Source organism: Diprion similis, chromosome 6, assembly GCF_021155765.1.
Source record: "Diprion similis isolate iyDipSimi1 chromosome 6, iyDipSimi1.1, whole genome shotgun sequence".
In the NCBI taxonomy this organism is placed as follows: domain Eukaryota; kingdom Metazoa; phylum Arthropoda; class Insecta; order Hymenoptera; family Diprionidae; genus Diprion; species Diprion similis.
Genome location: NC_060110.1, coordinates 4,304,222 through 4,321,258, shown reverse-complemented (window position 1 = coordinate 4,321,258; position 17,037 = coordinate 4,304,222). Strand labels below are relative to the sequence as shown.

Here is a 17,037-nt window from a genome sequence, read left to right as displayed (position 1 = left end):
AAATCACGCATTCCGTTGTTCGAGCATTCGGAAAATCGAATTTGAATTTCCGACTGTCATAGACCATTTCCATCACGATTCCAAATGAAGCCAAAAAAACCTTCCCCTTAACAAAGATCGATACTCGACACTTTTGAACTTCGTCACGTTTTATTTCACGGTTTTAACAAATAAAATGAGAATTTCATAAGAATATTGAGCCGTAATTGGTTTAAGTAGTTTGTCAGTTGGAAATCAATACTTTTTTCGTAATTTTATTACACGATCGTGAAGCATCAAGTATTTATAGAATTTATGAATCCTTAAGCTACCGCGATTCTTTTGAATATGTGCTTTGATGAACCATGAATTGTAAACAAGACTTCAAATAATGATTTTGAACCTCAAATGGTTTCTAGACAATGGAAAACCTGTTACGTTCGGGCGATTTTACTCCGCACTGAGTCATATTATTCGCAAGATAATTCTATACACTTTTACTATGGCAATTTTTTTTTTCCTTGAATGATGAAGATTTATTTTAGAAATTTTCATATTTCATTGATTTCATTGAATTTTCGTTTTTTAGTAATTTTGGCATTTGAAACAATACAGATACCGAGCTTTGCAATAAAAAATATTGAAGAAATACAAAAATGTTTGAGAAGAAACAAAAATCAGTGTTTAATGATAATGAATTGAAAAATAGTGAAAATATGAATTTCCAAAATTTATTTCAAAGACATGAAACATTTTTATTAATGTTTCGCAAATATGGGTTTAAAATAGTATATGTCTGGGCACCTCATATAATCAAATTAAAATTTTTGGAATGATCTGTTTCCGTTTATTAGTAATTACGTAAATTTAACGGTAAAAATTGCTTTTTTGAGCGTTCCACGCGCCTCCTATATATTGTGAAAAAATCGAATACCTTTGACTTTGAGGGTAGCCAACAGTTTTCAGAATTTTCGATTCACCCTAATATTATATATATATATATACAGGAGAAATGACCAGCCTGAAATAAGATTTATCGTAAACTAGAATTAATAATGACCGACAGTCGACTTGCGATTAGAAGTACTTAAACGGAACAAAGTTAAAATTCCATTTCTATATAGAAGAGCTCTTGAAGAATGTAAAAAAATTCAGCCGGGCGGATAAAACTCGCCGGGAAAGAGTCAAGAATTATGCATAGAATACTTAATCGTTAAAATATCGATCAGCTACGTGCAAACTCATTTTTGCATCGTAAAGCCACGCTGCTGTAGCGACTATGTACAAACTGACCTTTGGAATAATAAGAAGTAAGTACCGTTCAACAACCTCACACGATATTGATCGTTAGCGAATGAAACATGTGACATAATGAACGTGAATTAAACAGTTTATTTTCACCATGTTCATTGACGAGAAATCGAGAACAATTTTCTCAGTTGTGCCAACATTCGAATAATTCGTTGAAATGAATGAATATCTTGAGTAAAGTTTGAGATTGGTTTGCAAAGTTTAATCAACCAATCAGAATCTGCATAAAATCCAATGTGATTCGGAGAGGCAAGTTCTACTTGATTATTTCACTCTTCAACTTCCTTTGCTTGCGAGAGAACCGAACGCCGGCGACATCTAGTGACCAAATATTGACCCGGGCGGAGTGAGATTTCTAGTTATGGTTACTATACACTCTTTAGGCATTTTCATTTGATACCATAACTGAAATAGTGGTTTTCAGCACGGAAAGTACAACTTTCGAACCCTCGTATAAACGGGAAGTTGTACTTTCCGACGATGGGGGTGGTGAAAAATAGTACATGTCACACGGGAGTGAAAAAGACTATCCCAAACTGCGTTCTTGTCCGCAGTTTGGAATAGCCTACTTTCCATCCCTAAGTGCGTAATATATTACTTCGTACCAATACAGGAAAGTTTTACTGCCGGGGTGCGAAGATTATTTTTTCATATATTAACCCTAAGGTATGCCACTATCGTCACATTTTCCTGCCGTAAAGTTGAACTTGTGTTCAGTTAACCACGTACTCGTAAAGTTCAACTTTATGGCCAGAAAAAGTATAGTTTCGGGTACAAAATGGAAATAAGTATTGCAGCTGTAACCAGAGAGTCTAGTATGTGTTTCTATTTTTTTTTATCATGGTCATTCGTACTGTATTACCTTGTAACTATTAAAATTTGATGTCGGTGCAACAACAAATTGATATTGATATGTCAGGCTGCAATAATCAGAAAATGTAGTATTGACAGCTGTAACATATCACACTTAATAGTTACCTGTACCATATTTTCTAGTAATTCGAACACTATTTGTAATTGTAAAGATTTTCATTTATATAAAATTTTCTAGTAACTGTAATAAACGAAATTTTCCTTAGTGCAATATAAGAGTCAAGATTGATTGATATTGCCAGAGTATTGATTTTTTCAGCTCAATATTTAGAATAAACTTATCCTTAGAAATATTGATTTCATAATAAAAAATTATCATTCTGTACGTATATTTACTTTATACAAAATTCGAAAGAAGCAAGTAGTGATGACTTTCAGCTGGACAAAAGTATGAGCACAGTATTTGAATTAGCAAAAAATATCTTATCATACATTGATTGGGAATAGTTGTACTTGTAACCCTCAGGTGTGCCAATACTTTTGTCAAGCATTACATCTGCTGAAATTATTTGGAACAGTATCCGGTGAACTTTTGGTAAGAATTTTAATACAAGATTAATTATTTAGTCAAGTTTATTGACTTGCATGTGAATCCTAAATAGGAAGCGTCTCATGCCAAGTCGACCAGGTTTCCATCCCTCGATTAATAATTAACATTTCCAAGACCCTCCCTTTTTGTTTCGTTTCTTTTTCATGTAAGCGGTTCAGAGTTATGAAATGAAAATGGTCTGACAGAAAAAAGGGTGTTTTGAAGGTACTTCTATTACCTAAGGCAGTTTCAACCAAGTTTGAAAAGGTGACATGCAAACCGGGTGAAATTGGTATGCAATGTCCTATACAAATGTTTACACGGCAGATCCTTAAGGCGTATACGCGGTAACCGTGCTTCCGTTGTCAGTTTTATGATGATCGTATTTCAAACGGTGGCTCGGGAGTCCCACATATAAAATTCTGAAACTCTGAAGACCCAACATATCCACCCTTGCCACGAAGTCTTCGTCTTCTTCTTCTTCTTTTTTAATGGTTCATACTTTATTCAACAAGTTAATTTTGTTTGGTTTATTCACTTCAATCCGTTTTAGTTTTATTCAGAATTTATAAGCTGTAAACTAATTCTTTTCCGCAAGTAACACGTGAAGAGAAACTTTTTTTAGCGGCCACTCTTCACAGGATATTTCTAAAGTGAATAATAATTTAGAAAAAAATCCTATACATAGCTAATAATTTCAAAATCGTTGTAATGAAAAATTTATATCCCTATAAAAAGAAATAAGAAACTGGTTTGACTCGTACTTTGGTCTTCAATTTATCGTTTTTCGTCGTACATGGCAGTCATTTGGGGCTAAAAACGAGGCTTACCTGGAAAGTTTTCCGGGAGTTTTGCAAATTGGTATTATAATAGATTTCGATGTGCTCTTTTCGAATTTTCACTTTGTCACTTCGTATATTTGCCGTTCACGCTACCATATTGGAAAAATGGCGCCCAAAAACAGTTTTTTGACAATAATGCCATATATGATAAATCAAACTAGAGAAAATTTTCTATAATTTATGCAGTAACCTCGTTTTTTTAATAAAAATAAAACAGTTCACTTCCTCATAGAACGATACACTCGTACTGACAATTCAGGCAGAATCTTCGGCTTCCAAGGAAGTAAACTGTTTTATTCGCGAAAATCCATTGCAAGGAAGTGAAGTGACTGACGCGAAGGAGGAGGAAGGATCGGGGACATTTCGTAAGTCAAGTGTTAAAACAAAGGGTATCAACGGCAAACTCTTGGAGGGTCCTGGAATCGATAGGGGTTCACGATGTGTGTCGAAAACGGTATAACAATGAGAAATTAATCTCTGCATCTTTGCGTAGAGGTAACGATGTCACACATTCTCATCCACAACTGCGATCTACTCCCCGGATATTCTTATTCAGAGATCATTGATTTTTGGGCGCTGCTGTGATAATAGCAGAGTTTATAGCGAAACAAGAACAGGCGCGTTTGTGCGATCGTAATATTGTGTATAGCGTGCGTAAATTATCGATGAAAAACAGCATTTCAGAAATTGCTACAGCTCGTAAAGATCCATGGGGTTGAGCGATTGTTAAGCACCTCGAGCAAGTTGATGGTTTGGTCGCGGTCGATGTGCGGTATCATAACTTGTGCATAAAAAAATTGTACCAAGCACCACCGACTGGAGAAATTAAAAGAAGAAGTCCGTATGCAAACGAGATCGATACTGTAATGCAGAATATTTACTTTCATTTCGAATAGAATTCTGAAGAGTGCAAGCTTACCTCATGTTGGCGTGGAAATGAGTTTTTTTTCGCCAATACGTGTTTCTTCGTGTTGGTGTAGACTGCGGCGTTCGTACGCTGAAACTGTTTATTTAAGAAAAAAAACAAGGTTACAATATAAATTATAGGAAATTTTCTCTACTTTAAGTTATCGCGTAACTGTTTTCATCGTCAAGTGCGTCAGAAAAGAGATATTGTAAAAAAAAACTGTTTTTGGCCACCATTTTTACAATATGGCGGCATGAGCGAAGTTCACCCAGCACGTCGAAATCTATAAAAATACCAATTTACAAAACGCCCGAAAAACTTTCCAGTTAAAGCTCCCAAATGACGGTTACTTTATACAGTTGAACGTTACTTTATACAGTTTTGTATGAGCTTGCAATAAACTTTATATTGTGCTGAGTGGTTTGTTTCAATGCCGATATGGGTCGACTAGTAGATTGTGCCATTGTCGAGATTTTGCAGCTGATGATGAGATCAAAGACGAATTTGAAGGTGTTGAAAAATAGTATGTTGTGTAACAAGTGCGAAAAATATGCAAGGCATTACCTATTCGCACGTGTCACACATGATATTTTATGCAACACCTGCGCGGAAAGTTTGATTTGTGTAGCGTCGGAGGTACCATTAGCAGCGAGTAAAATTGAGGTTAGCTAACTTGTACTCAACGACACAACGCGTAAGATTGAGTTATTAGAAAGTGCGCATGCGCCAAAGAAATTCCTAGTGTGAAAAATATGAAATTTCAGTTGTGCGCATGCGCAAACGTTGTCTTTCCTCACTGTTCACAAATGGATGGCACTTTATGAATGCTGCACAGTCTTCGAAAATCAAACTTTGCAATTTTGAGCTTTGTTGTCTTCTCATGCAGGCTGGCCACCCTAAATTTCAGCTGTCAATTCCGTCATGATGAGGTTATGTAGACGATGCGAATTTTTTCAGCGTCAGAAAATGTCAAACAAATGATTTGGTGATTTGAGGAAGCTTTTCGTATGTGATATACTCGCCCAGGGCGATTAAATCCAACCACCCTGTATATTTGATATGAATACGCATTAAACCTGACTTCCATTTTGATTCTAATTATGTATTAACTCTCGTTTCAGGAAGTGTCAATATTTCTTTTTGAGAAACGATCGGCGGAAAAATTGCACAAACCTAAGCGAAAAGAAACGGTGACTGAAATTTTACGAGGTGGTGTTCGTCAGCTGGAACGTTTCCGACATCCAAAAATCTTGCAGGTATTTGTCCATCTCAATTAATTATTACCGTGCACAGACTCTCCATAACTTTTTACGAAATGACTTCTCGCTTCGACTGCGACCTCGTGATTCGTAAAAGAGCGTCACTTTCAGCATTCTGAGGGCAGAAAGTTATGGAGAATGCACTTCATTTAGCATGAATAACAAGTAAGTGCCTGAGGGGTTGACCACTCTTGAAATCTGAAGTCTCCATAAATTCTTCAAATCTTCAGTAATCATGAGAAATCTTACAAAATCATATAATGAAGTCTCTGAAATCTTTGAAAGCGTTTGAAAATCTTGAAACAGCATGAAATCTTGTGAAATATCACAAATCTCTAAACTCTGTGAAACCTTTTGCATAGGATGAAAATCCTTTGACGATGATTCGAAGTCCTTTGAAATCCTTTGAAATCTTATGACGTCTTTAGCATCCATTTAAATCTTTGAACACAGTTAGTGTCATAATTTCTAATCATGCAATCGTGGAAACTAGCGGTTGTCAACTCCTCGTGAAAATAGATACGCTGAATAGTGTCATAGAATTAGGCGTAAAATGGGATAAATAGAACCATGTGATTGAAATTGAATGAATTTTGTTAATAATCAGGTGATGCACACAGTCGAAGAATGTTCGGAGACACTCGCATTCGCCTCGGAACCAGTTTTGGCAAGTCTCGCGAATGTTCTTGCGTTTCAGGAAGTAACCGCAATCGCTAACGCACAATCCTCAACTACGACACAGCAAAATGTACAAGCTCGTCCGATGTATACGAAAGAATATGAAATGCTTGATATAGAACTAAAATACGGATTATTACAGGTAGGAATTTTATAATTTAATTATAATTACATAACACCGTTGACTATATATGCATTATCGACGCGATGCGATGCTGTACACCCTAAAATGAGATCTCTGCATTCTGCAGAGTTAATTATAATCTGAAAGTTGGTACCTTTCTATCAATCTCAGGCGTTTTGTACCCGGATTAATTCGTCTCGAAACCCAGATTTGAGCACGAGAAAACCTCCCAGTAAACTGAAATGTCTTGATAAATTTTAATGTTGGAATAGATCAGGTTAAAACTGATTGGCAAAGCAATTCAGCTAGCCGTTCGATCAATATATTTCTAATACTCAAATTTTAGAAACTCTGACTCTGTCTTTACTACTGTCCCAATGCTCTGTATTCCATCAATTTAATATTTATTTTTAGAAAAATCTTGATCAGTCCTAATACTCGCTAACGTTCGCCGAATTTTTCCTTTCAAAGCATTCACAGATAATTCAAAGATCTGGATTGCCTTTTCAAGCAGTTTCTCATGGTAGACGAATCGTATTTTTCTTCACATAAAAAATTCAAGAATTAAAGAGGTGAATATGGGTAGACGGCTAAAAAAGTGGGTGAATTTCGGTTTGTACCTCCACAACCAAATATTCGTGAAAAACCACACATTGAATATTTTATACTTGCCGACCTTGAATTTTCATTCGTCTGCTTTTCAAATCAAACTTTCCTTCACTTTAGGTGTTACAAAAAATAGCGCGTGTCACACGTGCGACTCGTGTGACATCAAATAAAATACTATGATTTTTATATTTTCTAAGTATTGAATAATAACATTTTCTTGAGCAGCAAAGTATTTTAAAGTTCTACAATGAATTTTCGGAAGGTTTGAGCGTCTGCAAAAATTAAATTAAGTAATAAAAATGAGTATCATTCAAAACGTATTAAATATATTGAACAGGCTTATCCGAGAACAAAGTAACGTGATTGATGATGACTTGGACAAGAAGAATAAAAATTTCAGAAGAATCGCGAATGCTATGTTTTGAAGCCAATGTGCTCATAGAATTCACATTTATTATTGAATTGATAGCTACGTCGTTTCACACGTAGGTTGTAGCTTCATGTGTGCATATTTAATGTATATACTACCCTGATTTCAGATAACAGAAGCTTTATCGTTCCTCCATTACAGCGGTCACGTTCTACACAGGAACGTGTGTCCGAGTAGTATCTTGATAACAAAAAAAGGCACTTGGAAATTGGCTGGTCTTGAATTTATTGGTACGATATGGAGACAAGAAATATTCAACTTAGTTTATAGCATTACTCAATCCTTTGTAGTTTTACTTCCTGACGAATCGACGTTTGTCTACATTTACCAAGATAGGAGAAACGATTTTAAATTAAAAAAAAAAAATTCGTTCGATGAACGATCCAAACTTCAACTATATATATTTTTATTCTGCAGAACGTGTTAATGAAATTGATGGTCTGGAGCCAGTTACATGCCATCCTTGGACGTCAAGGCTGCCTAAGATGGCTCAGCCTAATCTCGATTACATTGGTAAGGAGATAGAATCTCTCAATACTGAGCACCGCTTAACTACAATTTGTAATTTATAATTCGTCAAATTTTAATTCAGAATGGCATGCTTGATTTGTAAATAGACTAAAATAAAACACAAATTCCATCAACTAAAAAAAGAGGTAGAACCGATGTGCAAATTGAATTGGTATTTTGTCTGTAGGAAAAAATCTCACACAAACTACAATTGTACTTTGTACTTATAGTTGATTGAAAGACAAATTACATTTGTAATTAGTACCTATTTAATTTCAAGTTAATTATACTTTCTGCATGCATCTTTATTTGGATCAATTACAATTTCTCAATATAATTAATATCTTTATTCGATCGAATTGCCTACGAAAATGAACGGAGGTGTTATACCACGGATTAATAGGAAGAAGGCAATACTCGAGCAGCGCTCGGTTCAAAAGTTGGTCCAATTCTGCGGGCAACGTAAGAGGAATTGGCAAGGTGCGATTTAAGCGCCCCTCGCGGTGCAAACTCGTACCCCCCCCCCCTCCCCTTCACTTCGTGCCATGATCTTACGATTCGCTGTTCGCCATCTTTTCTTCGGATTTAATGTCGATTGAGATTGGACAAGCAATTGCTCAATTTTCACTTACTTCAAATGCATATTTTACGAATTTACGAAGTATGTTTATAGCACAGAGATTTATAGGTTACCATCGCCGACCATCTTTTTTTTACTTTTTCCGTATGAGGCGCTCAAATCGCATTCAGACAATTCTTCTCACGTTAGATACTTCAAAACTGGGGACAAGTCTTATCGCAGTACATACGTAAAATGCAAATTACATGTTACCGTTTAATTTGTTATTACAGATATGTCTGTAACTTGTAATTTGTAACTGACTAATTGATTATGACAAAAGTGATGATGACCATTATTATAAAAATTACGTTATGCAGTAAGGCTGTGTGTGATGATGTTTGAAGAAATATATTCGTTTGTTCACTTAGCTCCGGAAGTTCAACAGGACTCAATATGCAGCATATTGAGCGACATGTTCAGCCTGGGAATGGTCATCTGCGCGGTATTTAACCAAGGTCGTTCCTTGATTCAATCGAATCATAGCTGCTCTGCTTATTTAAAGCAAATTGAAGGCGTGAGTATTCAGACTACGTTATCAAACATGTATGTTTAAATTTTATGCAATCAAGAGACTTTTAGTGAAACAATTTCTATTTTCATATTAGCGTACTATAGTTATTTGACAATGAGAGGTTGTTGACGTCAACTCAGGCAGCTTCAGATCTTGCCAATTTTAATATCGTACGAACATTTTTTTTATGCATTGGCATAAAGGCATTCCTTGTATGATTTACCGTAAATTGTTTAGTCTTGTTAATTCTAATCTGCTGAATTTGAAATTCCGAAGTTTTCACTAGCAACAAATTTAAAAACTCATATTTAGCTACTACAAAACACCCATATACCATGCAAAATTTGAAGGCCTATGGTTTGGAGAAAAGTTCAATCGAATCGAAGTGACAATAAGATTTCCCATAGAAATTATTCGCCATCAATTCGTTTTCAGTATCTATTGGTATTGCTCGTAGTTCGGTTATTGTTTATTAAAGGTTCTACGATATAATATCCGTTGCGTCTTACGGATGTAAATGATGTTCAGTCAGATTACGAAGGTGGTTGAAAAAAAAACGGTGATAAAGCAAAGGCTTAAAAAAAGTTCACTTGAGCTAATCTTGTGACACGTACGTAATTAAAAATATCTCCGTGACATAGAAAATCTTGTTGAATGTTGAGTTTTAAATTTATAATGATATCATTGTGTTAACAACTTCGGTAAAATACAATTATTCCGTTAATTTTCACCGGAAAATCCACATCACTTGTTCAATTCCGATCCATAGTAGCTCGTTTTATTCACCAATGGATTTTTCATAGATCCTCTGATCGTGAGATAGATTTTAAATATAAATGATGTATTTATTTTGGAATCACATTTTTATAATATGTAAATCATACCGATTTTTTCTTTTCATTAATGGCAAAGCTAAGAAAAAAATCTGTGTCATACCATTTGCAGAGTGTTTATTTCTGAATGAAACGAGCTATTGTTTATGAAAACCGGACGAACTGTGTGGATGATTTTCTAAAAAGTAGTAGAATAATTGTAATTTCTCTGCCACAGTGGATACCAGGACGTTTACAATTGAATTACAGTGTTTTAAATTTTTATTCTGCATCACAGTGATTTTTTTTTCAAATTGTATTCAACTTAATTGGTTCCAGTTTTACTTTATAAACCAGAATTTCACTGCAATCTTTTTGTTTTGTCACATTTTTGATTTCGTGCACACACAAACATACATTATCATGAATATTTGTCTCATTGTCAGCTGGAAGAACATGTGCACAACATTCTACCGCGAGTTCCTGTACCTCTTCAAGAAGCTGTTGTCAGGCTTCTCCACAAAGACAGGAGGCAACGGCCTACAGCGCAACTTCTCTCGTTGATAAAATATTTCAGGTTTGTTGGATAGGCTGCAAAATAGTTAATAATTGATGGCAGACACTTGGCTTTCGATTGCTCGTCGGCAAGGATTTCTAATTTTTATTAAAAAACTGACTAATTCTTCCAGCGATCCATCTGTCCATGCCCTTCAGTTTCTCGACGTGATAAATATGAAAGACCCTACACAAAAGACTCATTTCTATAAGAATACTCTGAAGGAAGTGCTTCCATATATTCCTAGAGTACGTATTTCTATCGTTGTTAGATTATTCAATATTTGGGTGAGCCAGCCACATTTAATTGATAAAGGGTACTCCTCGCTTCAGAAACTATGGTACCAACATATTTGGCCGTACCTTCAACTGGAGTCAAAGTCTCAAGAGGTACTTGCCGCGGTGTTACAGCCCATGCTGTACATAATTCAAGATAGTACGGTTGAAGAATACGAGTCAATAATACTACCGACATTCAGGTAACCATTATGATAAAATCATTGTCGCCTTCCTTGCTTCGTATCGCGATTGATTTAGAGCGATTTTTAAAAAAATATCACGTATATGCCGGTGTGTATAAATATTCCAGAGCAGTCTTCTCGACTCCAAAATCGATCCAAGCTACGGTAATATTGTTGGAAAATTTGCATCTAATATTGGAGAAGACTCCGCGTGACGATATCCGATCAGAAGTCTTGCCTATGCTGTACGCGTCGTTTGAAAGTACAACGACTCAAGTTCAGGTAGCTTTTATTCGCTGATTAAATATGCATGATTGCACGTGATTCGATTGAACGCAATGTTTCATTTTAGGCCGCAGCCTTGGTCGCTGTATCAAACGTGACCGAATATCTGGATGACATGGCCATACGACGGATGGTTTTACCGAAATTGAAGGGAGTATTTGAGAAGAATTCAACCGACGTCAGAATCATGTCGAACGTTTTGTCATGCATCGAGTGCATATTGGAGCGGCTTGACAAGCAGCAAATTATCGATGAAGTGCTTCCTCTGTTATGGGAGGTCAAACTTCAGGAGCCCGAAATTGCAATTCGGGTTGTAAGTAAGTGCATGATATTATTGGTAAAGGGGGTTTGTATAATGTTCACCTATACGCAGATCGAATTATAATTCCGGAAGGAACTGCAAATTACGAGACGATTCGATACTAGAAAGCGATTTTTTCTTAGCGGTATTGGCTAAAGATGTTCTAAGATTTTATAATAATATTTGGAATTATCATCGAAATTAGTTCCACGGTGTTGTCGAGGTCGGAGTTCCGGTTGACTGCTTTTACCTTTTTAAAATTTTTCTATTTTAAATCCTCGTAAAAAAGGTTTGATTTTCAAAATCTTCACTTGAATACGTTCAAACATTTCGATTTATGCGAATTTCATCTATTTCATACGGAAAAGGTCTGAGTTGGAAAGAGACTTTGTTCACAAGTTGAAGGGTGAATTTCATAAAGTTGTTTGCACACAGAGGTCCAAAACTGTTGACGAAAAATTGTTGATATTAACCGCACACTCATTGCTCATATGATTTCGCAGACATTTATAGGCTGATGTTGAACGACAAGAAATATGGACTTTCAGTAAATTTAATGGCAACACGAGTAATGCCGTCTTTATTGCCTCAGACAGTGAATCCTGCTTTAAATTTAGAGCAATTTACCATCCTTCTAGAAGTGTTACAAGAAATGCTGAATCATATAGACAGGTAAAATGTTCTTTTCACGTTAGATGCATGAAGATTATATTAGCATGTATCGTATATTAGACGTACAGCGATTTTGATCGATGTGTAAATATAATTTCAAATATAATTCATCATCTCAACAGAAATCAGAGAAATAAATTGAAATTGGACAATCTGTCGCTTCCAAGTCCAGAAAGACATCGTCCATTGCGCCATCAGTATAGCTCTGATAACATGCACGCACCTCCATTTAACATTCCCAATCTCCGGATCGAACAGAGAAAAACATCATCGGCGGAAGATATGGCTAGAAAGAACTCAATCGGTAAGTTTGTGAGTTAGTCAATGATTTACGGTTCATCGACGAGTTAATCAGACGCGTTGTAATCAATTGTGTTCCTTCTTGCAATTGTATTCTCTTTTTTAAGTCACAACAAAGCGAAAATAGTTTTCTCATTTCTATTGGTTGACGTTACCGATATCGGCGCGTAAAATAACATAAAAATCATCGATAAAAAAATATCAAACCGCCATTTATCGGTTGTTATAAGTGTTTCCAATTACGGAAAATGTGCTTTGTAATATATAATTAATATTTCGTTATGGGGTTTTAATCACGATATTAATTCGTGCCTAGGTTCAATGTCGATGACTGCGTCAGCTGAAAATATGGCTCGAAAAAATTCCATGGCTGGTAAATATTTACTATCATAGTATTTATACATGTTTATAATACAAAGGCTGAAATAATTGAATCATAATTTTTTAAGCATTGGAAGATCGATTATTTCGAATTGATGCTTTCACGTAGTAGAAGGAAAACGAACCATTTTTTCGAACTTCGTGTAAAAATGTGGATTCTGACTTTAGGCATGCTTGGAAGCTGGTGGTTCGGTTCGTCGTCCTCTACAAACGACGGAAATTTCTTGCGCGTAGCAAACGCTTTTCCGAACCGTCGGCTGTCGGACAACACCCTGATGACGCCGAAAATTCGCATCGCTCCATCTTGCGCCAGTTCACCAGGTGGTACTCCGGGAGGTGGTTTACCAATTCGACGCCATTCTAGCACCGGACCCCAAGAGCGGCGCGGGTCAAATATTAACCTTTCACCACCAACGGTAATTTGTAAAATATATAAGAACAAAGACTATATAATCATGTTCTGGTCATGAACAAAGTGAAGCCAAATGTAGCCGCGTATAAAGCCACCAAAAGTCAATTTTTTCAAATCGAGAGGTTGACCATTCGGGGATCGACAATACCAGAATGGAAAGACGTCCATTGAACCCAGATGATTTCAAACCACGCAAAGTGAATTCACCTGATTTCAATTGAACTCACGTATTGTCATTGCATCAAGTTCGAAGATTTGAATCAAGTTCAAATAACATTGAGTGACTTCGAACAAAGTCGTACATGAATTTAAGTGATTTCTACAGTGATTCCAATTAACCAACCTTTTTCCAAGTTCAATCCCGACTTTAGTAGAATTCAAACGACTTGAAACAACATTAAATGAATTCCTGTGAATAATTGATGTGATTTCTGATCGAAATCAAATAACTTTAAGTGACTTTAAACGACTTCATATGATTTTACGTGACTTCTATAACGAATTCACGAAGTCTAAGAGCTTTTAAACTATGCGAAACGAATTAATCATATGCCTTCTATGGTGACTGGTAATATAATTTTTCCCATGAATTCATGTCCAACCTCACGTACAAGCAACCTCTCCTTTGAAATCGATTGGCTGATTACGATACGAAATGAAATAAGTATAGGTATAGGTAGTCTTAAATGATGCGTGACGTAACCATGAGATTGATTGAAAACACTGCAGGGTGGTGGTATGCCGATCACAAGTAGTAGTGTTCCGTATCTGCTAAGTTCAAGCATGAACAGTATTCGTGGCACTCGGCGGCCATCCGTGTCGTCGACATCTTCGCAGCAAGGCAGCGGGCTGCTTCACCAGTTTGGCTCCGGCATGGTAAGACAACTTCCCCCCATCTGCCTCAACCTCAATGGGCCACCAACACATACTCCATCACTCCAGCCATCGGGACAGCCTTCCCACTGACCCTTGTTTACAGTGTAAGAATCTCTATGCTCCTTTGCCAACCTTTCTTATACGAATATCCCTTGTACCCTTGATACTATTGCAGAAACACTGTCTCGTTATTTGTACAGTCAGAGAGATTATGATACGAGAGTTCCCGATATTGCATCGTAATATTGCACCCCTGATATTTAACTTCGTCGTACTTTTAAGGTGCTTATAAAGACCCGTTGTACACCTCGAAAACGCGGGGATGCAAAACTCCTGAACCGCTCAAGCGATCAGAGTGAAACTTGGGCAGTTAATGCCTTATTTTGGCAAAAAGTGGAGCGTCTTATTACTTTTTCAAAATTTTGAAAAAAATTTTACAGATTGGTTACCACCCACAGAAATTGGCCAAATTTTCACAGCTGCACTGAATGGATTGAACTATCCGGTATGATGCCACTCGGCGGTGATGAAACACACATTTTGAGCCCAGTCCCATGAGATTTTATGGTGAAATGACGAAATGGCAGCTCATCTGGTTTTCGCTTACGAACTACACCGAAATCTCATTTTGGCGACATTTGTGACCGACATTACGCGCATGCCGGTAATGTATGCGTGTTATGTCGGTAAGAAATTACCGACAAATGTCACCAAAATGAGATTTCGGTGTACTTCGTAAGCGAAAACCAGATCAGCTGCCATTTCGTCATTTCACCATAAAATCTCATGGGACTGGGCTCAAAATGTGTGTTTTATCACCGCCGAGTGGCATCATACCGGATAGTTCGATCCATTCAATGCAACTATAAAAATTTGGCCACTTTCTGTGGGTGGTAACGAATCTGTAAAATTTTTTTCAAAAATTTGAAAAAGTAATAAGACGCTCCACTTTTTGCCAAAATAAGGCATTAACTGCCCAAGTTTCACTCGGATTGCTTGAGCGGTATAGGAATTTTGCATCCCCGCGTTTTCGAGGTGTACAACGGGTCTTTATAAGCACCTCAAGTGGATGATCGAGTGCACATGCGACGAACAACGATAACCAACGTCAGCCCGAAGTACATATATGCCGATCCAAAATAATTGTCCTTAGTTAATGTAATATATAATATCTTGTGTTTTGAGGAGTTAGATCGGACAGTCAGTTTAAAGAGTGTGGTACGGTAAGATTTGTGGTATTACTTTCTTTTTTTCAAATGGTTACTCGTTCGTAGTTTCTCCTCAGAAATCTAACACGACATTAAGTGTTTCAATGTTAACTTTTTTTTTGTTTCAGTATCAACTATTCTCTGGACGTTCGTAAAGACGTACGTGCCAAACAGCTATTTGTTACATTCGTATGGATATTTCATACGAATTCAAGTCCGAAACAACAACATGTGAGTAAGACATCTGAAGCATGAAATGAATGGATAGCATAAAGCAATAGCAATATAAGATTCCCTGGAGACGGATGATAAATACCCGGGAGTTAGTTTTGTATGATTATTTCATGATTTTTTATCAAGCGAAGAATCGGGAGCGAATAGAAATATAATTACTTCAATTTAATCTTAAGATTTTTGTCGACAGTGCTTGCCATCACTTTTACACGTAGGATAAGGTTGCTACCTACATATTTCGACAATTTACCGAAGAAAATTATGTACGCTTACTAGCGATGGTTTTATTGATTTTATAACGTAAGTAAACGCATAATTTACAAAATTATCGTGGCATTTAATTGTCTAGCAAATATCGAACATCGCGCCTAAAAACGTTGGATTTTCGAATCATGGATGTTACACAAAAGCAGTGCAGCGTTACTTTCTTATCGCGGGGTATATCTCTAGTAGCCTTATCCTATCGACGATGCATATCCAGATCTGAATCACAAAGGTATTTATTATAAGCATATTATGGTACATATAAAATAATAAATTGATAAGATGAAAAATCTAAATTCTAAAAGAACTGCGTCTTTCAAATAGGGGAAAGAAAGAGTGAATAACAGTCTAACTTATTTCGTTAGCTCATCTACTGGAAATTGTATTTGACAATTACTGATATGTTTGGCTGCAGTAAGTTATATCTGATAAAAAAAAAAAAAAAAAAAATGTTCAATATCTGAGAAGAAAGTTACGCGAGTAGTATTAACAGTAACGTGAAGTAAGAACTATCGGAGAATGCTCTGACAGGAAAGTTACGTACACCCCTCCAAAGCCTGCCAGTAAAATGTGTCAATTTCAGTATAAATCAATGTGACTGTCTCTTATTCTTACATTTAACTCTGCGTGAGAAGCCTAAACATATTATATATATTTGTGTTATGTGTGTAACACAAATATGTCTTTGGCCTATTACACAGCCTATTATGTCCTAATTACTCAAGCTTTAATAGTGAGGAATAAGATAAAAATAAATGTCTAGTCAAAAACTTCGACTTGTTAGTCGAACTCTTATATTGTATAGCATATATATATATATATATATATATATTATACGCGCAAAGTTTTTTCTCGCAATCCGCATTTAACAGCGGTAAAGGAAATCCATGAATATGTATACATGTATTGTCAATTGCTATATTCTATGATATTATGATTACTGCATCAACAATCATTAATTCTTAAGGTAGCTTTTATACAACTATAAATTTGCACGAATACGACGGGTTAAAATACAGATTTTGTATTACGGCTCTAATATGAAAGTATACTCGAACGAAAATCAGAATCGAAAAATAATTTTTTTTTAAC

At 36.1% G+C, this 17,037-nt stretch overlaps 1 protein-coding gene across 1 annotated transcript; it reads left to right on the top strand.

Annotated features, from left to right (window-relative positions):
* Positions 1-4,879: 4,879 nt before the first annotated feature.
* On the top strand, positions 4,880-16,010 carry LOC124406473 (SCY1-like protein 2). The gene is made up of 17 exons (XM_046881900.1): positions 4,880-4,951; positions 5,563-5,697; positions 6,308-6,520; positions 7,651-7,771; positions 7,959-8,054; positions 9,042-9,187; positions 10,443-10,573; positions 10,686-10,800; positions 10,885-11,030; positions 11,141-11,294; positions 11,365-11,614; positions 12,102-12,270; positions 12,393-12,574; positions 12,887-12,943; positions 13,120-13,367; positions 14,093-14,239; positions 15,576-16,010. Exons 1-17 carry the CDS (start codon positions 4,880-4,882, stop codon positions 15,600-15,602), a joined length of 2,409 nt encoding a protein of 802 aa, XP_046737856.1. The 3' UTR covers positions 15,603-16,010.
* Positions 16,011-17,037: the final 1,027 nt, after the last annotated feature.

What these genes read in the sequence shown, in the direction of transcription:
- LOC124406473 (XM_046881900.1), top strand. Translation starts at nt 4,880, where the DNA reads ATGGGTCGACTAGTAGATTGTGCCATTGTCGAGATTTTGCAGCTGATG. An exon ending in GATCAAAGACGAATTTGAAG is followed by an intron (nt 4,952 to 5,562) that starts GTGTTGAAAAAT and finishes CTCTCGTTTCAG; the next exon opens with GAAGTGTCAATATTTCTTTT. An exon ending in TAAAATACGGATTATTACAG is followed by an intron (nt 6,521 to 7,650) that starts GTAGGAATTTTA and finishes CCCTGATTTCAG; the next exon opens with ATAACAGAAGCTTTATCGTT.